Genomic DNA, 27978 nt, shown 5'->3' on the forward strand with positions numbered 1-27978 from the left:
AGATCTGATCTTTAAAATTAATAAATTAAAAGAAAAACAGGTGGGGCTCCGTTCGTACCGACGGCTCCGAGTCGCAAGTAGAAACTCCCGCAGTGGGCGACATCGTCGATTTTCTTCTTGATCATCCCATTCTGGTCGAAGACTCCGCTAGCGTTGCTGTTGGAGCGTTGAAGGGTCACCGAATTGACCCTCTTTAGGAATTTGTGGACGATTCCGGGCTTCGACGGGTCTCCGTTGGCCTTCAAGTGTTTCTTTTCGTTCCGCAACAGAAAGATATACACGTAGAACAGGAACACGATGCTACCCAAGTACAGATAGAGGTAAAACGCCTGCAAGCGAACAAATTCTATTATAATAAATCGAACACGACATGAGGGCGGATCAGTGACTGATGCGGTGCGAAACATGGACGACATCGAAGCGGCAAAGCGGTGCTGTTATTTGTAAAGCGCAGAGAGTTATTCGGCCCCCAAAACCACCCGCTTCAGAAAAGGTACTAAAGAGGATTCCCAAGCGTGCGTGGCGCCATCTTGACGAATGACCACATTTAGTTTTTTCCCCGTAAGTCGTAGGAACCTTATTTGTTGCTATGGGGAGATTTCAATTAAAACCATAAAAACCCTTAAGCGCGCAAATATTGTCGTAATCGAGCTACCATGTTGCGTGCAAGAAGAACATTAATAAGTCCAAGGACGGAGGATTAAATCCACGCGTTGTTAACCACAAAAGTATCTTTTCTGTCACTCTGACTCTACAATTTGACCCTTAAATCTAAAACGAATAAAATTCGAAGACGAAATATATCAAGAAAAAACCATCAGTATATTGTCAGGGGTATGTGGTTTAATTTCATGAATAAATAATAACAGAATAGGTGGGAGCCATTCATATTTCATGGCAATTAAAAGTATACTTATATCACGTGTAACACATTGAAAACAGACTTAAAACGTCTTGGCCAAGAATGCGCGAACTTTGAATATACCTAACTCCCTCTGTCAACCTTTTTCACGCGGAAGACGCGAATACAGAGACCCGAAACAAAGAGTGCTACTTGGGCAAATTCACTTTCGTGAAAAGTAAGCCTCAACTTCAAAGAATGTCATATTATCAATATAAACAGGATCTTTTCATTTCGAGGTCAGAGCAGGGGCCTATCTCTGCCGTATAACGAATCTCAACCCGTTCGACACAAATGTAATCTGCTCCTAGTACTCAAAAACTTGTCGAGGTTAACGGTAATAGTAAGTGTAGGGAGCGGTGGGCTCGCGTGGCATGAAAATCTTGTAACGACCATCCTACGCATTGTAACCCGGCCACCTGTTTAAGGCATTAAAAGTCGCTAGATGACTTGGGCCTAAGGTGGTGCCAAGGGTATTAGCCTAGCTGATTATAACGAACTCTATTGGAGATGCGATGATTTCCAATGCGAAAATTAAAATGGGCTGAATCAAGGCTGTATTTTCACTACGAATCTGCTGAATCTTAACATTTTATTATACTACATATTTTGCGTTTAAATAATATAATATTATTTGAAATAATTAAGATGAAAGATAATTATATTGGTACCATATCTTTTGTTTTATATAATGAGTAGTTCGGGATACCAGTAAAGTTGGCGCAAAACACCACAGTGAGATTTTTCCCGACCTGAAAATGACGAACGAATTTCGCAAAACGTCGGGAGTGCGCTGACCTTTCCAGAAAAAGATCCTATTATAAATATTAGAAAAGGTTGGTCATAACCTTAAATCTGACTCCTATACGCTACATCTCAAATAGATGTTTTATGACCTCAGATTTCTTGTTAATCGAACAACAGATGCGTTCTCCTCTTTCTTATTTCTTCAGGGACTAAATTGAGATCATAATCGGAGTCACTAATGACCATAATTGTTTCAAACCGGCATTTTCTCTCTACTATTTCCCAACTAGACGCGAGGAGACGCTCTCGCGAGACGTTAACAGCCACTAAATTTAGTGACCCGTCAAAATGTGTACGAAATGAACTATCCCGAAAGATTGGAAGTGGCCACCACCAAAATATCTCTGTCTCTAAACGGGAAGCCATAGTGTTTAAACCCAAGCGGCAAAAGCTCTTCCACCAGCAATTTGACGAATAATTCGACGTTCACCACCAATCACTTAGTGGCGACCTTCCTACCTGGACGGTTTGAAATCCTTGTCCGTTTCCGTGCCAGGAGCCGCTGTCATCTTGGTGGTCTGAGCTCGAAAATTCCGTTCCATTTGGCTGGAGATATCATAGAATACCCAAAATGTATTAACACAAGTGCTTTCATCTAAGCGGGTATTGAAATAACACCGACAATTTCGTTTAGGCTCAATAAAAAGGATTACGTTAAATTAATAATGGCTCTAAAAGACTCCAACACTTCGTATGGGATTACCCAAGTAGCAAATTGGAGGTATATGTAGGTTAAAACACCTTGGCCAAGACGATCTGGGTTCTTAAAGAACCACGATAATAGCGCAATTACAAAAGCGAGTAATCACTTTAAAAAATTGAAAATGGAGAACAGTAACCCAATCAGTGATTTTTTTTGCGGGGGAGTAACTTGAGAGACACGGACAACGATAGAATACATTACCTTTCTGTTGACTAATAGTCTATCGCCGTTTAGACAGGAAACGGAGAACCTTCTGTCTAACAATTCACTAATTACCAATTTGGTCTAAGACACTGAAAATCGAGGGCGTATAGAAATTACAATTTTTAACTGACAGAAGAATTAATTCTTATATTTAAATCCAAATTAAAAGTGATACGGACGAATTAGAAATTTAACTCATGGGGAAAAAACCCTATAGCTTGGTAATTAACCGAGTTGAGGACTTAGTTAATTACCAGAGAAAACTAATGCTAAGAACGACGGTTTAAGGTTTATATCAGTTTCTATTACACTTTAGTGACACAGAAGGCTCTTAATATTGCCTGCTAATTAATTACCAAACAAAGGTTTCAAAATCATTATTACCCACAAATTTATATCTTAAAAACAACGGTATATATTTCGCAATATATTTAAAAACAATTAAATTATAATTTTAGTTGTTTTTAAATGCAATTTTAATTTGTAGTTTTACGCACAATAGCTTAGTTATTATTACCCAAATATAGGATGGTTATTCAACTATATGACGAACGAGAGAAATACCAACCTCGTAGTAGGAAATGGGTATTCTGTGAGAGATGACTTCCGCAACTGGGAAGCAAATGCCCATCACCACCAGAAGTTTGGCGTACACCGCGCTCAACATCACAACCAAAGCGTCGCTGGAAGAGAAATCGCATTATTTCACATTTATGCCCTCGATAAAACCTCTTTTGCTAAATAAAAACTGAAATTTAACCAGCACCATTTTTAAAATAAAATCAAATATGGCACGAGACTATAAAACGAAACGTGAAGAAGCGAAAAACTCAAAATGAACCAAAAAAGGAGCGAAAAAACGTGAAACTGAAAGAACTGAAGCGAAAGAACGATGAAATAAATTGGACGAATGTGCGTATGTAGTACACTTATGACAGTGAATGATATAATGGCGGCTGACAGACCAACACCATTTGCTCTTACCACTGAACGGCTCTGTCTCCGAAACTGCGGACCGGGTTGAGACTCAACATGCTAGACGCTCGACTGTCTCCATTTCCTGCGTATAAGCTACCTTCGGGCATACTGTTCTCACGGAGAAGGCGTTTGGCTAAAGTTCTTTCGATTCAAAAATTGGAAATGTAACTCGCAATGTCAATCAGATTCGCTTCCAAGACCCCGGCGCGGAGACGCGTTTGCATCACTCCGACCACTTCTGTAAACCAACGTCTCTGCGCCGAGTCCTGATATTCATCTTTCTGTTGGACTCGTGCATTTCGATATAGATTTTGCTTCGTTTTCCTTATTTTTCACTAACCAAGAATGTATTTAATTATACTGTCGGGAGAATTACTACGTAGAGACGATCCGCGACCACCATGGTCTCGTTTTCTCCCGTCACTAGAGAGAGGAAGGAAAAAGTCACCCGTTTGTGTTTCAACCGCGTCGGAAGACGTCGTTTTTAGGGAACCAATCAGTTACCGAGGCAATTTGATTGATTCTTGAGGGGAGGGGCATACTAGCAGAGCGTCGGCTTGAAATCGTCTCAACTAATTCATTCTCCCTAACTTGAAATAATAATAGACTCTTGATTAAACCTAGGAGCAACAAACACAGCACCCCACACAAGGAGAACGCAACCCGTCAAAAGTCGTGCATTATTTTGCGTACATTTTTCATTGGTTAGACGCTTTAGCGCCTGCTGCTGATGTCGGAAGGGGAAAATTCGGAAATTGTCTTCCCCCTTTCCGTAAAAGTTCGTCAGGAATCCATAGCTCTACTTGGAATCGCGTCAGATTTTCGTCTCGATGTGACTGACGGTTTTATTGACGTCACTATATTAACTTAACCAACAACAACGTGAGAGGGGAGCGCGCGCAAAGGGGATTTTTTCTCTCGTAGGCGGGGCCAAAGCCGTCAGAGTGATCTTACCATACGCGATACGGCGGGATAAGCGTTCCAAGTAGAGGTATGGATTCCTGGTTCATCCAATGAAATTTGTACACAACACCGCGTTATCGTGTTTAAAGGCTAGCCGCGTTCTCCATGCGTTTCTTGCTCCTAGATTAAACTAAGCGTAAAAAAGTCGCTTCTAATTAAGTTACTTTACTGATTAATGGGGGTATCTGTCAATTAGTGTGAAAAGGAGAGGGATCGCTTACTTTTCCAATTGTTGATTAAAGAAGCTGTTTTCCTGGACGCCAGTGGTGCAGGCCAGACTAGCGCAGGAGCCGTGGAACGAGCTGGACCGCGATGGTGGCATTCGCTGGACGCAAAGATCTAACGCTAATTGCGGCGGCCTCTTCCGCTGAGGGCTGTGATTCAGCTGGTGACTATTTGTCCCGAGACCAGAATCCTCGCTGCCTCTGGCACCGACAATGTCAGTGCCGTTGTCCAATTCTGACAAGAAACGAAGATATTTGAATTCGCATTAACAGGATTGAATAGACTTGGAATGTCTATGAAAGACTATGGCGGCCTCGACGATTCTCTGAAACGGCCGGGGTTTCCATTTGACATTTTACATTTACGTTAGACTTACAAGGAGAGTACCCGAGGTGTTTATTGCCGATTTTGTTCAAAGTCGGGCGAAAGGTAGACCTATATGAGATAAGAAATTTCCCAAAAGGAGACGTTGCACTACTCATTCTATTTGCCATGGCAACCGAAAATGTTTTTCACCACTTAAAACAAAAATAAGATTTTTTCCTTATTTTACCAAAAAATTCTTATAATTTCACCTCAAAAATTTCCAATTTACCCAAACTTGATGAAATTTACCTAAATGTGGTCCAAATTATCCATTTCGTGATTTTCAAATTTAAAAAAAAATCGTAGGTGAATCTGAGAAAATCCCATGCTTTTTTAAATTTAGATTTTTTTTAAGTGGCCAAAAACATTTTCGGTTGTCATATCTCCTTGTTAGTACTATTTCGACACTAAGCCTCGACTCGAATAGAAGTTCACTTACCCCATTTGGTTCTTTTTTAAGCATCTAAATACGTGATTTTACGAGAAGCTAAATCAGTTTCACGAAAAGTATTTGAAATTCTTCGAGAACTGAGAAATCCGAGTTTCTTAAATACATTTTCCGCTAATTTTATTTTTCGAGCGAACGACGTTCATTTTAATACACTGAGGTAGATTTTTAGCGACGATGGCCAGCTAATGCATTTAATTCGCGACACTGTGTCATTAGAGCCTCCGACATTCCAAGTGTCATTTTCGTTTTACACCGATAGTAAATACATTCTGAAAGAGTGTTCGCGTTAAGGTCAAGCTGCGTACCTGGGTTGGTGGGCGAGACAGCTTGACTACTGGCTTGGTCCAGGGAATCGGTGGGCACGGAGAAGGAGTCTCCGCGAGGAATGATGGTCGGCTTGGACGACGAACTGCTCGTCAGCAGTTGGGTTTCCGGAGACGTCGGGCCGTCTGGGGAGTCCGGTGGCGTGTCCGGAGGTTCAAGTCCAGCCCAACTGCGAAATACGCGCGTTAGACTTCGTACAAAACGTAATATTCGGTGGTTTCTTTTCGCCTGTTCTCGGACTAAAAGTGTACTCTTTTTACCCGAAAACATTTTATTCGCCTGTTCCGGGGATGATTACTCCGGCCCATAAAATATTCGCTGGTTCCGGAGTATTAGGGATATTCTTTTTACTCTTTCTGAAAAGGAGGTGTAAAAAGAGTAAATCGGATTTCGTCGTCTGCTAGCCAGAATTTATCCACTAAAAAGGCCACAGGCAGCCATTTTGGAAAAACGTTTTTACTCTGGCTCAAACTATTCACCACCGCATAAACGGAGTAAAATGACGTCATAGCCTTACTCTTTTTACCCTACTCCGAAATCTCGGAACAAGCGAAAAGAAACCACCTATTAAAGAATAAATAATTAGGGAATTTTTTTCGGGGTTGAAATTTAAACCATGGTTTCTTGGTTCACGGGGCTACTTTGAGTTTCGCGGGAGGTTGCTATACCTTGATTTACTATAATTCCTTGTAAAAAAAAAGATATTTAATTTCGTAAGTTTGAAAGAGTTTAAACAACGTTAATTCCATTTAATTTAAGCTTCCAATTTTGATGTTTTAGCCATGTTAGTAAAGACATGACAAGTGTAATTTATTTAAAGGATTCGAACAATATGAGATTCTACGTCCAAATATGTTTTTCGAGCAAAACTTCCACCCTTAGAATTGAATTGAGAGGGCCCCCGCCCTGCAGGAAAAACCATTTTGGAAAGCGACAGCTCCTGGGGAATTTATAGTAACTCGGCGTTCTTGAGAATACCATACACCGTCTTATAATGGAGTAATTACGTCGTAAATTCGGGCTATAAAAGATATGAGCCGCTGATAAATGAATGGGCGTCTTACATAAATCTAATGCTGTCTAGAGCGTCGTCAGAGCTATTCGAGAGATTATCCGTTGAGTCGTCCATGGCTGATACCAACAAACTAATCTACTCGAATGGGGACCGCGTATCGGATAATTTTGTGGAACTTCTTAATTTATGGAGCTGAATCGGTTTCATTTCAATATTTGGGAATTGGGTAGTTTGGGGGAGGTGTTTTGGGGGAAATAACATCTCATCGAACACGTTTTTAAGAAAAAATTATTTATTGCAATTTGTCCAACACTATCGACCCCGAAGCGAAATATAGTCAAAATCGTGATAAGTAATTGTACGAGACACATTTTGATCTCTAATAGGGCTAGTAGGACCAATTTCGTTCACGTATCATATTTTTCCAAATATCACCCTTTATCGCGTTCTTTATTACGAACGAAATTAAAATGTCAAAATAAAACTAATACTTATTTCCCAAGAAATGTGAAATGAGGGAAGTAATTTACCAAGAAATGAGCGTTCGGTTTCGAACTAGTAACGTAAGAGAAATCACGTTACCCAATTTCTACCACGTGTGTTTTCAAATCCATTTTCAAATAAGAAAAACGACCCAATAAAAAACATCGGTTTCCATTTCATTTGAATATTATTCCTGATAGCAGAAGTACATAATATATAGCTTATGAGAGAAGTATACCCATCTAGACCGTAAAAATGAAACGCTCAGGGTAGTTTTCAACGCGGACACATACACCGACCGCATCAGCGCTTCAAATATTAGCCGATATTTACTTATTTATAGACGATATTTTTGTCACGAAATAATTTGTGAAAATCACTATAAGAACGAATGAACTCCAATTTGTTTCTTTCCAAATGTATTTTTAAAAATACGCCACTGTCCGCGAATAGCCATGATCAGTATAGGGATATCAATACTTCTCTGGAAAGAGACATTTAAAACACTTCTGGTGATAGCTATCTTAAATAGCGCGTGGTGTAATTTGGAGATCGGAATACATTAAGTGCTCGGAATGAGCCAAAGCCCGCGTCCATTATATTTGGCCGAGCAAAATCAAGAAGAATCACGAAATTTCTCAACAGCAATTTTTTATAATCATTTTGAACTTTAAAATATGATAAATATGATTAATTTCTGTTTTACGTAACGCGGTAGCCCGTTTATACGTTAAAAATATTTTTTTTGGAATAATTTTGAAATTATTGGCAAAAAAAAAAGACAATTTCGTGTCGGTAACTTGACGGTCCAATACGATGGGTGAGTAATTGTATACGGGTATATCCACGAAACGGCAAATAGAGGTTACCTTGGAGTACGTCGAAGACAGTAATTATTATCGGATCCTTCGAAGGCCGCAGGACCATCGCCACTTTCGGAGAAATGTCTTTGTCTGGATATAATTAATACAGGACGTAATTGTAATTAAGACAAGCCAAATTTACAAGCTTTCAATATATGTTAGCAAAACGGCAGGCATACACGTCACTTTCATACGGAAGGACAAAGGACTTTACGATGCTTAAAGCGAATCACGTATATAAGAAGAAAGCCTTAATGATGTAATGAAAAAATTACTTCGAAATGGTTAAAATCTTTGAAGTAGCCCTTAATTTATTTATTAATTATTTGATCTTATTAAAAAAGACGCTTATACGAACTCGTTTTTGGGTGTAATTTACTTCCGCTAATTGTTGTATAAATAAAAATTAAAAAATTCAAGTTAAATCTGAAAAAAAAAAGGTCAGCGTCAATAATAAAATAATTTTCAATTTTCCTGGCTGTGAATTTTAACGAATGCTCAAGGATTGTTTCAAAGTGATAATCTAAATAAAGGACGTTGTAAATGAGGCGATAACGATCAAATCTTCGTCGTCATTTCTCGCATTCTGGACGAGCAAATATAATCTGTCGTGGTTTTTCTAGTCGGGGAGTCGGCCAAACACAAAGAATTTACCGGTGCATTTGAACGAAATAACCGTCAGTAAGGCGCTGTAGACGTAATGAACCGCGAAGTCGCGCATTATCTAATTATAAGACATTTAAGGCATTTCAAGGCTAAGATAGCGCGAGTTTTAATCGTGGTTACTGCGGAAAGGGTTACTCGGCCGAGTATTTAACGGCTTGTCGCAAAGGTTGGCCTCATCACGGTCAATTATGGAAGCGGATTGGTCTCTGGCTAACATCCAACATTAGACTCGTTCCATTCGACGATGATGATAAAACATTATTTCCACATTCTCGTTATTATGGTAATTATTTACAGGATGGACAATAAATATAGCGTATATACGCTGTTGTTTAAATTTAAAAATTTTGTTTTTACGAATATTTTAATTTGGGGGAATTTTCGCAGTTGGGGTACGTCAAATTGATTTTAATTCGCCCAAGAGTAAAACGATTATTTCTTTGAACCAGAATAATTTAAGACCGTGGCTATTGCTGAAAATAACGATTTATTAGTAATTATGGTATCCAATCTTGTAAACGTTTGAGGTAATTTATTTGATAATTTTTCAATCAATTTGCGTTTTTTTTAAATTAAACTAAATGATCACGTTAATTATCTTTTAAAATGGTTCTAAGCTAAGTAGTATAGTTAAAAATACCGATAGTCAAAATGTGTTTTTGATAATAACAGTTATCGACCTCTCTTCTAAATAATGCAAAAATTATTTTCGAGTTTACAAACACGCAAAAAGAAACGAATTGCGTCAGCAGATCTACGTTTGTCGTAACGTAACTGATAACTCGTTTTCGTAAGGTCATGGTTATAATCTCAATTTCTAATTTTACATTTTCTTTCAAATTCTTAAGTTTTTTGAGCCGCTGTAAGATAATTATTATCTAAAAACTTATTTATCGATTATCTATAAGTGAACCATACGAATACGGTTTCTCAGACAGTTCAAAAGTCGTTCAATGTTCCGACTTTTTGTTTGCTTGGTTGACATTTATTCTTTGAATAGATAACTCGTTATCGATGATTTTACGAAGGTCAAGACATTTCTCAATCCAAAACGTTTTTATTCGTTTTTTTTTCGATTTTGTTTGAATGAAATTCCGCATTGCTTCACCGAGAAAAATGATTTTTTTTTTAAAGATGAGAAAAATATTTATCAAGGCGTCATTGAAAGGGGTGATGAACTGAGCGCCTACAAAGTGTACAATGTTTTGACTTAATATTAACTACGATTGATAAAGCCGTATCATTACCGTTTGTCTAAGTTCATTTATCGCGCTATCTATGGTATTTCTGTTTATATGAAACGTCATGAAAGAGATCCTAAATGCTACAATAAAAAGGCGGGAAGTTGAAATAATAGTTTGGAAAAAATTATTTGATCGCAGCCGGTACAATTGAAGACGTTTTAGGACGCGACCAAAGTAAGGCTATTTGAAAGACATTCACCTTGAAAACTAAATGTGGATAAATTGGACATCATCTAGAAGTTCTTCCTCAGAGTTTAATCTCTAGTAATAGCGTATCTGCACTCCGTCGCCGAGTTACGAGAGTACAAGTATAAAGCAAATCTACGGCAATTTCACGATTCAATACTTTGTCTTTGATTTACAGCAAGCGTTTAAAAAATGAAAATCACCCGAAAACAGTACTTTAAAAGTTCTAACAAATATATTGATTGAAATAAATATTACATCGGTATTTCTAGTGCCCGATAATAAAGAAATTAACTTTATTTTCGAGCCTGATTTATTAAGTTTTTAAATAAAATTTGTCTCGCACTAGAATTACAGTTGTCATTAGTAAAACAGCTTTCAGTAAAATCTTAAATTCACGGCAACGCAATTGCATTTAAAGTGTATAACAAAGATTATTTAACCAAAAACTGAATATAAAAAGTGCCGGGGATTCGTAACTTGATACTATATCCAACACACTGTTTCACTTTTACTCGAGCGAAAGCCACTCTCTTAAAAGGAACTCGATAGCTTTGGCAAAAAATAAAATAAAATGAGAAGCGCTAGCGTATAGCAAAGCCGCGTACTTGGGCGAAAGGTATTGGTCAAAAAGAATCCGTACCTTTTGAGGTGGACAAGTCTGAACAGAGGACTGGCCGACATGGTGTCGCGAATAACTCGCTCGCGCGCTGCCGGACGCCAAAAGCAAAACTTTCCTTTTAAATTATTCATACGCGTAACGCAAAATTATTAGGCTACCGGAGAATGTGCAATCTCTAATTCGTTCCCCCCTCACACCGCGAGATGATAAGCGCCATTGGTGTGTGCGCGGGAAAGGAGGCCTTTCGAAACCTTTCTGTCAGTTACGTCTTATCCTCGTTCCGGTCAGACACTGGCGCGGATGGCGGGAGGACGGCTGCCGGAGACGGAGTTCCGTCCCGCTAAAATCCCTCCGAAAAGCGCTAAAAGCTAATTGACTCCGACCGCCTTCACCGCCATCTAGTTGCTCGTAGTATTACAGAATTGAATAATTTAATAGTTGCCTAAAATAACAGTTGTGTGCCAAAGACGATCGAGTAGACTAACGCGCTTTGAGCACCGCATCACGTTTTAAGACAGAAACGGCTAGACGCCGAGCGTCAGCGCAAAAATATTTATTAGGCCTAAGGATTTTTTGCGTCGCCTCCGCCGTCGTGGAGTTTTTGGCCCTAGTGAAAGTCAGCCCTTAGGCCTTATACATTTTTTTGCGTCAACGATTTTCCCGACCAGGTTCAAACCAGCCTTTAAGCTTATGTCACAGTCGACCGAAAATGTGACGTAATTACGCTAGTAAAATATTGTTTCCATTGGATTACTGACTGACACCGTACTTATCATAGCTAAATTTCCGTCGAATGTGTTAATTAACATCGTTGCACTGTAGCGAAATTAACAAATTTAAATCAATTAATTTATTGACCCACATCGATCTTCAGGAAAAACATTATATCGGTGGCAATTTAATTTCGCGAAATCCAACCTTATAAGCCAAGTGCCCGGCGAGACAAGTTCACTTAACTGCTGGATTTTCGTCCGCTAAACAAACGCTTTTTGTTTTAAAATGTCAAATCATCTGCTTAGCAAACCAAAATCCAACACTAGCGTTTTCCTTTCGACTGCTCTCGAGCGCTCTAGATCGCTCTGATCAACATTATATGTTCCATTTGCGTGCTCGGATCTTCTCCGATCAAGTTTCGCGTGTTCCATTTCCCGTTCTCGGGTGCTCCGAGATCGCCCAAAACCGATCTGCCGATTTTAACAGATCAACGGATCGAGATCGAGATCGGAGCAAATTTTTGCGTGTTCCTTTTAGATTTTTGGGCAAAATGGTAGACCAAGACGCGAAAATTCCAATTACTAGCAGACTAAAAACAACAAAGCGCGGGAATATGCTAATGGGATGTTCCATTTGCGGTTTTACTCTAGTAGTTCGGGGCGAGATCTAGGACTTCAGAGACAGATTCGGAGCGAATCTTGAGCAATCAAATGGAAAACGCTATTAATGAACTTCTCACGTGACTACGTAGCTCGATTTAAACTGAAACCAACGTTCAAAGTTCAAAATGTATAGTTTTACGTATTTATAAAATAATAATTTATTTAAGCGCCATTGAAGAAGATTGAAATGATTTTGAAAGATGAAGTTGAGTGTACCAGTACTGGTTCACGCGCGAAAAAGCTGCTTCATCGAAATGTACGTGATTACGTCGCGTACACGTAGTTGATCGAGTTCCAAGGATGTTTCCGAGAATAATAATGAGAGCCCACCAATGAAAGCAGCGCGCAATCTTCTCTCGGCGGAGGGCTGCGGGCTCGAACGCCAAACGAGAATGTCTAGGCCAAGCTTACTCCGCATCTAGTGTATTGTCCAAGCATTCCGCGGTTCCCGTTCAAACGTCCAGGGAGCGACTGAAGCTCTCTTGGCTGGCCGCCGCGTTACCGTGACGTCAAGACCATTAAAATAAACTCGGAAAAATGACCTTAGATATCTATTGATAAAACACAACTTAAAATAATTATTTTCCAATTGATAACTTCTGAAAGGAGTCGCCAACTATTGGCGCACGCGTTTCTGGAGATGATACGCGGCTACCTCCGTATTGGCATCTCGAGTGCAAAGTGTACGAGTAGACGACGGCGGGCCATTAAGCTATATACGGTCGCGGAGAATACGTATATCAGCCGCTTGACAAAATATTTGTCATCATTTAAGATAATCGAGTAATACGTGATCCCGAATATCGATTGATAGCGATATTGTTATCGACACGCTAGAGCCAAGTGAGATTTTTAAAAACCCATCAGCCCTCGAGCGTCACTCTCTTTCCACGAATTGATAATGTTTATGTGAGGGTCTCTACTTTCGTAAATAGCAAATACGATTTAAACACTGTAGGTGATTCTGAAATATAATATCGACAAATACTTGTATAAAAGAGTTAATTCTTTGGGCGCGTGCTCTTGATATATTGGTAGATTGTGATGACTCGCGGGATTTCGCTCGTGTTGAAAATGACAAAAGAAGGGCGTGCTCAAATACTTTAAGCCTTACGACCGAAACTAACCAAATCATGTGACCACCGATCTTTTTCAGAATCACCAAATGTAAAAGCAATATGAAGCCACGGTCACGCTAGAGCTTGTAACCCAGTTTAAGTCGGTTTGGACGCTAGTTTTGAACAAAGAAATTGAGAGAAGGACGCCATGAAAAATGGTCTCAAACGATACTGCAAAAAATAATAAAGTTACCTGCCGGGGTTAATTGGTGTAATAACACTTCATTAAAAACAATTCAATGTGCCAGGGTATATAATAACAGAATCTGTTAAAGGCTCGAAGACGACTCGTCTGGTTGATGTTCACACTAGCGTTCCTCTCAAACGTTCTACGATAAACAACAGTTGTTAATGTTAAACAGATTTTTCACAGAGGGAAATATTCCAATCCCTATTAAACCGATTTTATTTTAATGAAACACCATTCTAGTACAGTGGGGTACTTTCAAAACGGGTGCCTCAGAAAGAATACTTCCCCACGTAAATTGTACTTCTGGTAACACGAGAAATTCCCGGTGAGCGCTAAAACACATGTAAAATCTTACATAATCATTTATAACATTGTCATTAGAATAACAATATTAATGGCGTTTTTATCCGGATTCTATAAACAAATGTGGCACACATTGTTACATAAACCTATTTCATATAATCCCTCGTGCTAAATTAATTACGGCGACTCTATAAACACGTATTTCAGTCATCCCAATAAGATACGCGTAAGGCTAATTCACATAAGCGTAGCTCCCTCCAATAATAATTTATGCATTTATGCGAGCCAATAAAGTTAAGCCTTTAAACGCGTTACTGATTGGGCAAACGAAATTATGTGCCTTTACAAATCTCTTTAATCCGTTCTCTAATTCGCTCTTGGAAACCGACGCCGCGTGAAAAGAGAACATAATCCTTTTATGTTCTTATGTTCGTTTCAAAAGACAATTATCTAACATAAAAATATAAATAAATGATAAATTTCTTATTTTCGAAGATAACAATAGAGGCTGGGGGAGGAGAGGGGAGGGGGAGGGCAGGCGGTGATAAGAAAGCCGAGTCAAATATGATTTCTTAGGAATCCCAGAGATAAAACATAATTTCGCAACGCCAGTTTCGTGAAGAATTCTTCGAGAGGGCCTCGCAACAAGAAATTCACATAAGGCATTGTGTCCGTATCTGAGATAATATTAGGCGCCGTCATGGTTTGCACATAACGTTTCGGGGATACTCTTCGAGTGCAGTTGCGCGATTGTAAGGAGCTACTGGCCTTCTTATCCTCATTTGAATACACTTTGTCGAGTGGAAAATTTTGAAGGCGCAGATTTCATTGAATTCGAGATAAATCAATTTGAAACTTCGCACGCTTTTTGCGATACGTACGTAACATATCTCTTACGAGAAGAAGCGTCCACTTGGGGAATAAATATGAAACGTAACATCGCCGGACGGACGCGGTTCAAAATGGCAGAGACTTTCCAGCCAAACCGCGGATGCATACACCACATCGCGGCTTAACATTTACCACCGATATTAATCTGATTAACGATGTAAAACTTGCGAAACATTTGGAAAAATGAACTTGATCCCGCATGTGGCAAGTGATTTATATTAGCAGGATAGGGATACATATATACTTCTAGTTTTAGATAAGTTTATTAAGAGAACGAAATGGTACTTCATGTACCCCAATCAATTTAATTCGGTATCTCTGCTAGAGTGTTTAGTTTCATAAAACAATTTACGTTATTTTAATCGACAATGTTAAATTGCGTCTCCATTGTGTGGATTAGCTTTGACTTAAAAATATTTAAAGTAGAAATTAATGAATTTATAGTTAATTAAGCTAAAAATTTACCATCGGGGTCAAAGCAGTCTGAAGTTTCCGACAAAATTTGTATTTCTCTCTATTTTGATTTACCATCGAAATACTTCTAAAAGGAATCTCGATCCAATTAAAAAATGTTGTTTTGGGAATCTATGCCATTTTACAAATACTTGTCGGGACTGTAATGGAACTCTTTTGGCAAATTTGCACATATTATACACCAATGGAAACACATGTTTTTACCTATGATAAATGTTTCCAGATAACGTTCGACTTTATGAATAAATTAAGCTGTTTCACAGTATATCTGTCTTTAAGTAAATTGAAAACGTATACTTCCTGGTTACTTCAAAGATCAGATCGTTTAATGAATGCCTTGACGATTGATTGGCTTCTATGTAATCTTTCGCTATTAGTGTCTTTAAGCAAGATTTAATGAAGATTCAACAAGCAAGGTGGTTCATTTTTTAATTTGATTTCAATCAGACTTGTTTTTATTTAATTGATTTTAAACCTTTTACGCGTATTTTTCTCAACAAATTGATTAAAATTTGCATACAACTGTAATGTAAAATAAAATTTACATTAACCTTAAATTTATTTACTACTTGTAATTTAGTAATTGCTACAAAAACTACTTTTGTATATTTAAGACATCAGAGTCGATTGAAAAATTTGATTTAAATCGGAGCAACATTGGCCAAAAACATTGGACTATCCCAAGATTCATTATTTTTTTATTGACTCGTAAAAGCACCTCAGTGTCATGGCTGCTTGTAAGTAGAATATTTCGGCTACGTTTCGCCAGATGGCTTTTATTTTAGAAAGCTCTATCACGGCCAACTTTGATCTCGCGCAATAGCGGCCAATCTATTCGTTGAAGTTTCTATGTTAACCCACGAACAAAAGATCTCTCGGAGTTGAGCACCCCTAGCGGAATAATATGTTTAGAATAATTTTTGCATTGAAGGCAACGAGCGCCACGTGGCGCTGAACGCCGATAGTTTGTAGCGGGAAAATCCTTGTTCACGGAATTTCGACGATTGGTTTTGCCGCTATTGCGCGAGATTAAAGTTGGCCGTGGCTCTATGAACTGTCGTCGGTAATAGCATAAGTGTATAATATTGTTACCTACGTGTAACACTTCCTATTCTTCACATGCAAAAGTTTTACTGAGAGCTATTCACAAGACAGACTGCATTACGGGCTTCGTCGCCGTTTTGCCTCCGCTTGCTAACGCGTCACACGTAGCCTTTGACTGAACCTCGCTAGGGGGAGATTTTAGTCTTGTGATGACGTCACTCGTTACTAACTCTCAGTAAAATATTCCCCAAACCTATGGAACAATATTATAGACTTATGGTAATAGTGAGTGTAGGGAGCTGTTAGCTCGCGTGGCGTCAAGGGCTTGCCACCACCCTACTGTGCTTAAAAGTCGCCAGATGACTTGGGCCTAAGCTAAGGTGGTGGCGTGAAGGGCTTGCCACCACCCTACTGTGCTTAAAAGTCGCCAGATGACTTGGGCCTAAGCTAAGGTGGTGGCGTGAAGGGCTTGCCACCACCCTACTGTGCTTAAAAGTCGCCAGATGACTTGGGCCTAAGCTAAGGTAGTGGCGTGAAGGGCTTGCCACCACCCTACTGTGCTTAAAAGTCGCCAGATGACTTGGGCCTAAGGTGGTGCCAAGGGTATTAACCTAGCTGATTATTATTAAATAATGAAGATACCTTTCGAGAGATGGCGGTAAGTGGTATGATTGGTATCGCTTTACTGATAATACTCGGCACACGTGCCTCAAGCTAGATTCTAATTTCCGGTTAAGGAAACGTACAAACACGTACTAGCGTCAATCGGACACGTGACGGAGGAATTTTCACGTTTTTCGTCGGCAAATAATTATTGGCAGGTTTATTATGGAGGCATAAAGAGGCACTCGAGAATGTTCGATACGACGTCGATTAACGCGCGCGGATCGAGAGCGCGCGCCAAGGCTTATATAAGTTATCTCTCTCAGCCTTTAAGAACGAATTAACCTTTCTACAATGCGAAATATCTCAGCCGATAAACTATCGCGGTATGGCTACACTACATCGTGCCCACACAAAGAAAGCATCGAGGATTAATGACTCTCAAGAGAGAGAAACGAAGTGCCCTCCCCGCCGAGGCTTATCTTTCTCACGAGTCACATGAATACCTCGAAGAAGCATGCCTAATTCACTTTCAAATTCGATAAATTAATAAGGTGATAGACAAAATTAGCGCAGCTGCAGCTATGAAATCCATAGAGTTCTCATTCAATTCCGTTGACTTCACGGTGTCGACGTTGCGTTTTGACATTTTCAGGCTTTGCGCCATTGTTATTTCATCGTGATTCGATAGCGCCAGGCCTAAAATCAAGGATTGCAATGACTGTGGCTAAAATGATTGATTCGCCTAAGCCAACATTTTCGTAAAACATTGTTGATCAAAACGAGTCGCGAACCAATACAAATTGAACAATTTTCAAAACAAGCGCTTTTATTTGGAAAAAATGTTGTTTTTATGACAAAGGCTTAGCGAAAATATGTCCATTTTTATTATAAAGCACTTATAATTGCACTTTTTTTTTGGGTATTTGTCAAATATCATAAAGGCCTACTTCGGTTTTTCAATACCAAGAGTCGAATCGAATTTTTGAAATGACCAAATAATTCGACCAAATACCGCGTGGTTTGAAAATTTGAACCAAATAGAAATTTTTATCAAATTATTCTACCAAATATCAAATTTTTATGTGATGGAGAGTCTATCAACTAAGAAAACGTGTTATCACCTTAATATATGGGTGTTAAGATCAGTAAATACATCAGTAATCGACAAAACATACCATAAGAAAAATCATAAGTCTATCATAACGTCCCCCTTAGCCTTTTGGGCTAAGAGCACACTCGTTATTAAGTGGTATTCATTTTTAACCGCCACCTCCTAGTGGCTACGTCCTCAACCACGCGAAATGCATTGTATGGGCACAGGCCGTGTGTGAACGTTTTTAAACGTAGAACCTTGGATTAATAATAGGACTACTAGTCTTATTATTAATCCAAGCTAGAACCATGCCGTCAGCCCTTACCAACGTAGCCAAGACTTATTCAAAATTAAAAAAATATCGCTTTAAAAGTTAAAATTAACATTTAAATCTTGGAAAAATAATTCATCAGAACGTAAAAATAGCTATTAGAAATAAAAGTTGTGTTTCTGAATGTATTTATTTTTAAAATTTGAGATTTAGATCTTTATTAAAATATCACTGCTCAGTGCTGACGTGTAAAATTTACTTGATCCGAGCCAAAATAAAAAACGTCGTTTTCTGCGGCGTAGTGTCGCCGTTACCTCATTGTTGCAAGAACCACTACTTCCAGATGTAAATTATATATATCTCTTGGAAATATTAATTTTCATATACTGCTAATGTTATTTATAATATTTAATTGATAATTTTTGGTATATAGTGCCAGTCTACGCTGATGGCAATAAAAACGAGTTAAAACGCGTTTTTGGCATCAAATTTCAAAATAACTACTGTAGAAAAGAAGGGAGCTTTTGTAATGGTTAATATTAAGAAATATATAATTATTTATCCCGAGTACGCGTTAATTTTACTTATACAGGCCAGCCTTGGCCTCAAGCTAAAATAAGCTCAATTCGGAAGATAAGTTCTATATACGTTCACAAGATTTATAGCTCGAGGGGGTTGACACTAACGTAATCAGGTGTACAAATCACATAACGTTTTTTGAAAATCAGTAATCAGGTGCGCAAGTGATCTCCCCCAAATTCTTCAGTTTCCGCTTTCCATAAATACTTGTTGAGGTGAACGGTATAATAGTGAGTGTAGGGAGCTGTTGGCTCGCGTGCCCATGATGGGTTTGCCACCACCCTGCTACGCGTTGTAACCCGGTCACCTTGAATTAATGGCATTAAAAGTGGCTAGCTGATTTGGGCTTAAGGCGGTGCCAAGGGTGTTAGCCCCGCTGATTATTAAGTACTTACTTATTTACAAAGGTTTCACGATATACCGTTAATATTTACGAAAGACTCACGGGTTATTAAAATCGAATTGAAATAGGAAACGGGTTGTTCATTGGTGGATAGCTAGTGAGATAAATGGGGGTTGTTAAAAGAAAAGCTACCGGTGTGACGTCACCACTATTCTCCAAACTCTCGAATTTATTGGGATAGGGTTTATTATTTTGTATCTGTAGGAAAAGGCGCGGGTGACGTCATAGTAGCCAGTCCCAATTTCGCTCGTCGCGTACGAATATCGTGAACGGGTCACTCACCCTCCGCCGATACTGAAAGTGACTTTCTTCAGAGAGGCAAGACCACCATTTTCGTCGCCGTTGAAGTCCACAATGCCGCTGGAACTGAGCGAACGGCCGAAAATGATTCGTCCCCTGGTGACGGTGGCGGTGGGGCGGCCGTTGGCGGCGTACGCTTTGACGGAGGAGGCGCGGCTGAGCGGCGAGGACGGGTGGTCGTCGTGGTTCGGACGCGGCCCGGAACGGGACTCCGGTTGCAGCCTGGCGGAGCAGAGCCCGTTCGCCTCCTTGGGCCCGCAGAAAAGCATTTAAATCCGAATTAGCCGAAGATCGGCCGTGACGGGCAATTGACGATAATCGAAATCCGCGGCGACACTCGCTAGAAACGGCCCACAGCCGACGACAAAGAAATTAATCGCCAAAATCCGCGCTCGGATAATAAAAAAAAAACAGCGACGATTTCCACTGACTCGTTTAACGTCGACGAGCTTAGAAATAGCCTGGCCAGAGATCGACTACAACGGAAAATATATATTCATCGTAACTATCTCTCTCTCTCGAGTTGCGAAGAGTGATAAGAGGAATTAAAGTGGAACACACGACGAGAGTTACACTCCCCCCCCCCCGTTCCCGCGTCTTGGGCGAAATTGCGGTTTTGATGGCAACATAATAGAAGCGATCTGCTTCCACGATTACTCGGCCTTCACCTTTTTGGTTAAACCGCTCCTCGTCTGCAGACTCGAATCCGCAGCTCCCCACTTGCGTTAGAAATGGAAAACAAGGTCGCCGCGCCACGTTTAAAGATACATTTTTATTATTACAAACTACGAATTTAATTAAATTTACGATATAACCATTCGTCCGAGCGATTAAGTTTTCTACGGACCAAAGATACAGAAGTAGGAAAATGTGTATTTTGTACAAGTTACAATAAATGTTCGAAGTTTCTTCCTTCAACTCTTACACAAAGGAGGGAATGGCGTACACGTTGAAATACTTCAGGTGTGTTCCGAATATGTTAACTTTGTTCTTCTGTGTTTAATTAAACTCATTGCACATTTCTTATTTACTCATTTGTTTTTTATTACTTATCTCAATTCCCACGCATTCGCAAATTCATCGTACCCCTAAAATCGCATTTCCCTGCTGCTGGGTATGCGCTTGTTGCAGCCTACTTCCAGGGAAGTGTAGGCCACACTTTGAAGCTCCATGGCGCTCTTTTAACTCATCGTAGGAAAATGGGGGAAAAAAGGCATACTTCTCAACTCATCCCCTACAACTCCTTAATATATTTCCATAACCCCAATACCGGAACGATTTGATTGAGCTTTAAAGGGAGGAGCTTTCTATTAGAGCGTTAAATACCGGAACGATTTGATTGAGCTTTAAGGGGAGGAGCTTTCAGTTTGGACGTGAAATACCGGAACGATTTGATTGAGCTTTCAGGGGAGGAGCTTTCTATTAGAGCGTGAAATACCGGAACGATTTGATTGATCTTTGAGGGGAGGAGCTTTCTATTAGAGCGTGAAATACCGGAACGATCTGATTGACCTTTCAGGGGAGGAGCTTTCTATTAGAGCGTGAAATACTGGAATGATTTGATTGACCTTTGAGGGGAGGAGCTTTCTATTAGAGCGTGAAATACCGGAACGATTTGATTGATCTTTGAGGGGAGGAGCTTTCTATTAGAGCGTAAAATACCGGAACGATTTGATTGAGCTTTCAGGGGAGGAGCTTTCTATTAGAGCGTGAAATACCGGAACGATTTGATTGATCTTTGAGGGGAGGAGCTTTCTATTAGAGCGTAAAATACCGGAACGATTTGATTGATCTTTCAGGGGAGGAGCTTTCTATTAGAGCGTAAAATACCGGAACAATTTGATTGAGCTTTCAGGGGAGGAGCTTTCTGTTAGAGCGTGAAATACCGGAACGATTTGATTGACCTTTGAGGGGAGGAGCTTTCTATAAGAGCGTGAAATACCGGAACGATTTGATTGACCTTTGAGGGGAGGAGCTTTCTATTAGAGCGTGAAATACCGGAACGATTTGATTGATCTTTGAGGGGAGGAGCTTTCTATTAGAGCGTGAAATACCGGAACGATTTGATTGATCTTTGAGGGGAGGAGCTTTCTATTAGAGCGTGAAATACCGGAACGATTTGATTGATCTTTGAGGGGAGGAGCTTTCCGTTTGGACGTGAAATACCGGAACGATCTGATTGATCTTTGAGGGGACGAACTTTCTATTAGAGCGTAAAATACCGGAACGATTTGATTGATCTTTGAGGGGAGGATATTTCTATTAGAGCGTGAAATACCGGAACGATTTGATTGATCTTTGAGGGGACGAGCTTTCTATTAGAGCGTGAAATACCGGAACGATTTGATTGATCTTTGAGGAGACGAGCTTTCTATTAGAGCGTGAAATACCGGAACGATTTGATTGATCTTTGAGGGGACGAGCTTTCTATTAGAACGTGAAATACCGGAACGATTTGATTGATCTTTGAGGGGAGGAGCTTTCTATTAGAGCGTAAAATACCGGAACGATTTGATTGATCTTTGAGGGGAGGAGCTTTCTATTAGAGCGTGAAATACCGGAACGATTTGATTGATCTTTGAGGGGAGGAGCTTTCTATTAGAGCGTGAAATACCGGAACGATTTGATTGATCTTTAAGGGGAGGAGCTTTCTATTAGAGCGTAAAATACCGGAACGATTTGATTGATCTTTGAGGGGAGGAGCTTTCTATTAGAGCGTAAAATACCGGAACGATTTGATTGATCTTTGAGGGGAGGAGCTTTCTATTAGAGCGTGAAATACCGGAACGATTTGATTGATCTTTGAGGGGAGGAGCTTTCTATTAGAGCGTGAAATACCGGAACGATTTGATTGATCTTTGAGGGGAGGAGCTTTCTATTAGAGCGTGAAATACCGGAACACTTTGATTGATCTTTGAGGGGAGGAGCTTTCTATTAGAGCGTAAAATACCGGAACGATTTGATTGATCTTTGAGGGGAGGAGCTTTCTATTAGAGCGTAAAATACCGGAACGATTTGATTGATCTTTGAGGGGAGGAGCTTTCTATTAGAGCGTGAAATACCGGAACGATTTGATTGATCATTGAGGGGACGAGCTTTCTATTAGAGCGTGAAATACCGGAACGATTTGATTGATCTTTGAGGGGAGGAGCTTTCTATAAGAGCGTAAAATACCTGAACGATTTGATTGATCTTTGAGGGTAGGAGCTTTCTATTAGAGCGTGAAATACCGGAACGATTTGAATGATCTTTGAGGGGAGGAGCTTTCTATTAGAGCGTGAAATACCGGAACGATTTGATTGATCTTTGAGGGGAGGAGCTTTCTATTAGAGCGTGAAATACCGAAACGATTTGATTGATCTTTGAGGGGAGGAGCTTTCTATTAGAGCGTGAAATACCGGAACGATTTGATTGATCATTGAGGGGACGAGCTTTCTATTAGAGCGTGAAATACCGGAACGATTTGATTGATCTTTGAGGGGAGGAGCTTTCTTTTAGCGCGTAAAATACCGGAACGATTTGATTGATCTTTGAGGGGACGAGCTTTCTATTAGAGCGTGAAATACCGGAACGATTTGATTGATCTTTGAGGGGAGGAGCTTTCTATTAGAGCGTGAAATACCGGAACGATTTGATTGATCTTTGAGGGGAGGAGCTTTCTATTAGAGCGTGAAATACCGGAACGATTTGATTGAACTTTGAGGGGAGGAGCTTTCTATTAGAGCGTGAAATACCGGAACGATTTGATTGACCTTTGAGGGGAGGAGCTTTCTATTAAACCGTGAAATACCGGAACGATTTGATTGATCTTTGAGGGGAGGAGCTTTCTATTAGAGCGTAAAATACCGGAACGATTTGATTGATCTTTGAGGGGAGGAGCTTTCTATTAGAGCGTAAAATACCGGAACGATTTGATTGACCTTTGAGGTGAGGAGCTTTCTATAAGAGCGTGAAATACCGGAACGATTTGATTGACCTTTGAGGGGAGGAGCTTTCTATTAGAGCGTAAAATAGCGGGACGATTTGATTGATCTTTGAGGGGAGGAGCTTTCTATTAGAGCGTGAAATACCGGAACGATTCGATTAATCTTTGAGGGGAGGAGCTTTCTATTAGAGCGTGAAATACAGGAACGATTTGATTGATCTTTGAGGGGAGGAGCTTTCTATTAGAGCGTGAAATACCGGAACGATTTGATTAATCTTTGAGGGGAGGAGCTTTCTATTAGAGCGTGAAATACCGGAACGATTTGATTGAGCTTTCAGGGGAGGAGCTTTCCGTTTGGACGTGAAATACCGGAACGATTTGATTGAACTTTGAGGGGAGGAGCTTTCTATTAGAGCGTGAAATACCGGAACGATTTGATTGACCTTTGAGGGGAGGAGCTTTCTATTAAACCGTGAAATACCGGAACGATTTGATTGATCTTTGAGGGGAGGAGCTTTCTATTAGAGCGTAAAATACCGGAACGATTTGATTGATCTTTGAGGGGAGGAGCTTTCTATTAGAGCGTAAAATACCGGAACGATTTGATTGACCTTTGAGGTGAGGAGCTTTCTATTAGAGCGTGAAATACCGGAACGATTTGATTGACCTTTGAGGGGAGGAGCTTTCTATTAGAGCGTAAAATAGCGGGACGATTTGATTGATCTTTGAGGGGAGGAGCTTTCTATTAGAGCGTGAAATACCGGAACGATTCGATTAATCTTTGAGGGGAGGAGCTTTCTATTAGAGCGTGAAATACAGGAACGATTTGATTGATCTTTGAGGGGAGGAGCTTTCTATTAGAGCGTAAAATACCGGAACGATTTGATTGATCTTTGAGGGGAGGAGCTTTCTATTAGAGCGTGAAATACCGGAACGATTTGATTGACCTTTGAGGGGAGGAGCTTTCTATTAAACCGTGAAATACCGGAACGATTTGATTGATCTTTGAGGGGAGGAGCTTTCTATTAGAGCGTAAAATACCGGAACGATTTGATTGATCTTTGAGGGGAGGAGCTTTCTATTAGAGCGTAAAATACCGGAACGATTTGATTGATCTTTGAGGGGAGGAGCTTTCTATTAGAGCGTAAAATACCGGAACGATTTGATTGATCTTTGAGGGGAGGAGCTTTCTATTAGAGCGTGAAATACCGGAACGATTTGATTGACCTTTGAGGGGAGGAGCTTTCTATTAAACCGTGAAATACCGGAACGATTTGATTGATCTTTGAGGGGAGGAGCTTTCTATTAGAGCGTAAAATACCGGAACGATTTGATTGATCTTTGAGGGGAGGAGCTTTCTATTAGAGCGTAAAATACCGGAACGATTTGATTGATCTTTGAGGGGAGGAGCTTTCTATTAGAGCGTGAAATACCGGAACGATTTGATTGATCTTTGAGGGGAGGAGCTTTCTATTAGAGCGTAAAATACCGGAACGATTTGATTGATCTTTGAGGGGAGGAGCTTTCTATTGGAGCGTAAAATACCGGAACGATTTGATTGATCTTTGAGGGGAGGAGCTTTCTATTAAACCGTGAAGTACCGGAACGATTTGATTGATCTTTGAGGGGAGGAGCTTTCTATTAGAGCATAAAATACCGGAACGATTTGATTGATCTTTGAGGGGAGGAGCTTTCTATTAGAGCGTAAAATACCGGAACGATTTGATTGATCTTTGAGGGGAGGAGCTTTCTATTAGAGCGTGAAATACCGGAACGATTTGATTGATCTTTGAGGGGAGGAGCTTTCTATTAGAGCGTGAAATACCGGAACGATTTGATTGATCTTTGAGGGGAGGAGCTTTCTATTAGAGCGTGAAATACCGGAACGATTTGATTGACCTTTGAGGGGAGGAGCTTTCTATTAAACCGTGAAATACCGGAACGATTTGATTGATCTTTGAGGGGAGGAGCTTTCTATTAGAGCGTAAAATACCGGAACGATTTGATTGATCTTTGAGGGGAGGAGCTTTCTATTAGAGCGTAAAATACCGGAACGATTTGATTGATCTTTGAGGGGAGGAGCTTTCTATTAGAGCGTAAAATACCGGAACGATTTGATTGATCTTTGAGGGGAGGAGCTTTCTATTAGAGCGTGAAATACCGGAACGATTTGATTGACCTTTGAGGGGAGGAGCTTTCTATTAAACCGTGAAATACCGGAACGATTTGATTGATCTTTGAGGGGAGGAGCTTTCTATTAGAGCGTAAAATACCGGAACGATTTGATTGATCTTTGAGGGGAGGAGCTTTCTATTAGAGCGTAAAATACCGGAACGATTTGATTGATCTTTGAGGGGAGGAGCTTTCTATTAGAGCGTGAAATACCGGAACGATTTGATTGATCTTTGAGGGGAGGAGCTTTCTATTAGAGCGTGAAATACCGGAACGATTTGATTGATCTTTGAGGGGAGGAGCTTTCTATTGGAGCGTAAAATACCGGAACGATTTGATTGATCTTTGAGGGGAGGAGCTTTCTATTAGAGCGTGAAATACCGGAACGATTTGATTGATCTTTGAGGGGAGGAGCTTTCTATTAGAGCGTGAAATACCGGAACGATTTGATTGATCTTTGAGGGGAGGAGCTTTCTATTAGAGCGTGAAATACCGGAACGATTTGATTGATCTTTAAGGGGAGGAGCTTTCTATTAGAGCGTAAAATACCGGAACGATTTGATTGATCTTTGAGGGGAGGAGCTTTCTATTAGAGCGTAAAATACCGGAACGATTTGATTGATCTTTGAGGGGAGGAGCTTTCTATTAGAGCGTGAAATACCGGAACGATTTGATTGATCTTTGAGGGGAGGAGCTTTCTATTAGAGCGTGAAATACCGGAACGATTTGATTGATCTTTGAGGGGAGGAGCTTTCTATTAGAGCGTGAAATACCGGAACACTTTGATTGATCTTTGAGGGGAGGAGCTTTCTATTAGAGCGTAAAATACCGGAACGATTTGATTGATCTTTGAGGGGAGGAGCTTTCTATTAGAGCGTAAAATACCGGAACGATTTGATTGATCTTTGAGGGGAGGAGCTTTCTATTAGAGCGTGAAATACCGGAACGATTTGATTGATCATTGAGGGGACGAGCTTTCTATTAGAGCGTGAAATACCGGAACGATTTGATTGATCTTTGAGGGGAGGAGCTTTCTATAAGAGCGTAAAATACCTGAACGATTTGATTGATCTTTGAGGGGAGGAGCTTTCTATTAGAGCGTGAAATACCGGAACGATTTGATTGATCTTTGAGGGGAGGAGCTTTCTATTAGAGCGTGAAATACCGGAACGATTTGATTGATCTTTGAGGGGAGGAGCTTTCTATTAGAGCGTGAAATACCGAAACGATTTGATTGATCTTTGAGGGGAGGAGCTTTCTATTAGAGCGTGAAATACCGGAACGATTTGATTGATCATTGAGGGGACGAGCTTTCTATTAGAGCGTGAAATACCGGAACGATTTGATTGATCTTTGAGGGGAGGAGCTTTCTTTTAGCGCGTAAAATACCGGAACGATTTGATTGATCTTTGAGGGGACGAGCTTTCTATTAGAGCGTGAAATACCGGAACGATTTGATTGATCTTTGAGGGGAGGAGCTTTCTATTAGAGCGTGAAATACCGGAACGATTTGATTGATCTTTGAGGGGAGGAGCTTTCTATTAGAGCGTGAAATACCGGAACGATTTGATTGAACTTTGAGGGGAGGAGCTTTCTATTAGAGCGTGAAATACCGGAACGATTTGATTGACCTTTGAGGGGAGGAGCTTTCTATTAAACCGTGAAATACCGGAACGATTTGATTGATCTTTGAGGGGGGGAGCTTTCTATTAGAGCGTAAAATACCGGAACGATTTGATTGATCTTTGAGGGGAGGAGCTTTCTATTAGAGCGTAAAATACCGGAACGATTTGATTGACCTTTGAGGTGAGGAGCTTTCTATAAGAGCGTGAAATACCGGAACGATTTGATTGACCTTTGAGGGGAGGAGCTTTCTATTAGAGCGTAAAATAGCGGGACGATTTGATTGATCTTTGAGGGGAGGAGCTTTCTATTAGAGCGTGAAATACCGGAACGATTCGATTAATCTTTGAGGGGAGGAGCTTTCTATTAGAGCGTGAAATACAGGAACGATTTGATTGATCTTTGAGGGGAGGAGCTTTCTATTAGAGCGTGAAATACCGGAACGATTTGATTAATCTTTGAGGGGAGGAGCTTTCTATTAGAGCGTGAAATACCGGAACGATTTGATTGAGCTTTCAGGGGAGGAGCTTTCCGTTTGGACGTGAAATACCGGAACGATTTGATTGAACTTTGAGGGGAGGAGCTTTCTATTAGAGCGTGAAATACCGG

The 27978-nt window shown here is 40.2% G+C and overlaps 1 protein-coding gene across 5 annotated transcripts in view; it reads right to left on the minus strand.

Annotated features, from left to right (window-relative positions):
- LOC149947753 (proton channel OtopLc-like) overlaps positions 1–27978 on the minus strand; it is a 56701-nt gene that overhangs the window by 4087 nt on the left and 24636 nt on the right. The window contains exons 1-8 of one of the 5 annotated variants that reach the window (XM_090171339.1): positions 11023–11330; positions 8290–8373; positions 5904–6091; positions 4778–5015; positions 3600–3734; positions 3184–3298; positions 2168–2254; positions 59–329 (exon numbers count right to left, since the gene is read on the minus strand). In XM_090171339.1, the coding sequence (XP_090027465.1) occupies positions 59–329; positions 2168–2254; positions 3184–3298; positions 3600–3734; positions 4778–5015; positions 5904–6091; positions 8290–8373; positions 11023–11132 (1228 nt within the window). In that variant the 5' untranslated portion in view covers positions 11133–11330. Of the gene's footprint in view, positions 1–58; positions 330–2167; positions 2255–3183; positions 3299–3599; positions 3735–4777; positions 5016–5903; positions 6092–8289; positions 8374–11022; positions 11331–19631; positions 20085–27978 lie in introns of those variants that run through there. The other 4 variants (XM_090171335.1, XM_090171334.1, XM_090171336.1 and 1 more) reach the window with 4 other exon arrangements.

The sequence above is a fragment of the Leiobunum rupestre genome, chromosome 4 (genome assembly GCF_980474605.1).
Source record: "Leiobunum rupestre chromosome 4, qqLeiRupe1.1.hap1, whole genome shotgun sequence".
Lineage (NCBI taxonomy): Eukaryota > Metazoa > Arthropoda > Arachnida > Opiliones > Sclerosomatidae > Leiobunum > Leiobunum rupestre.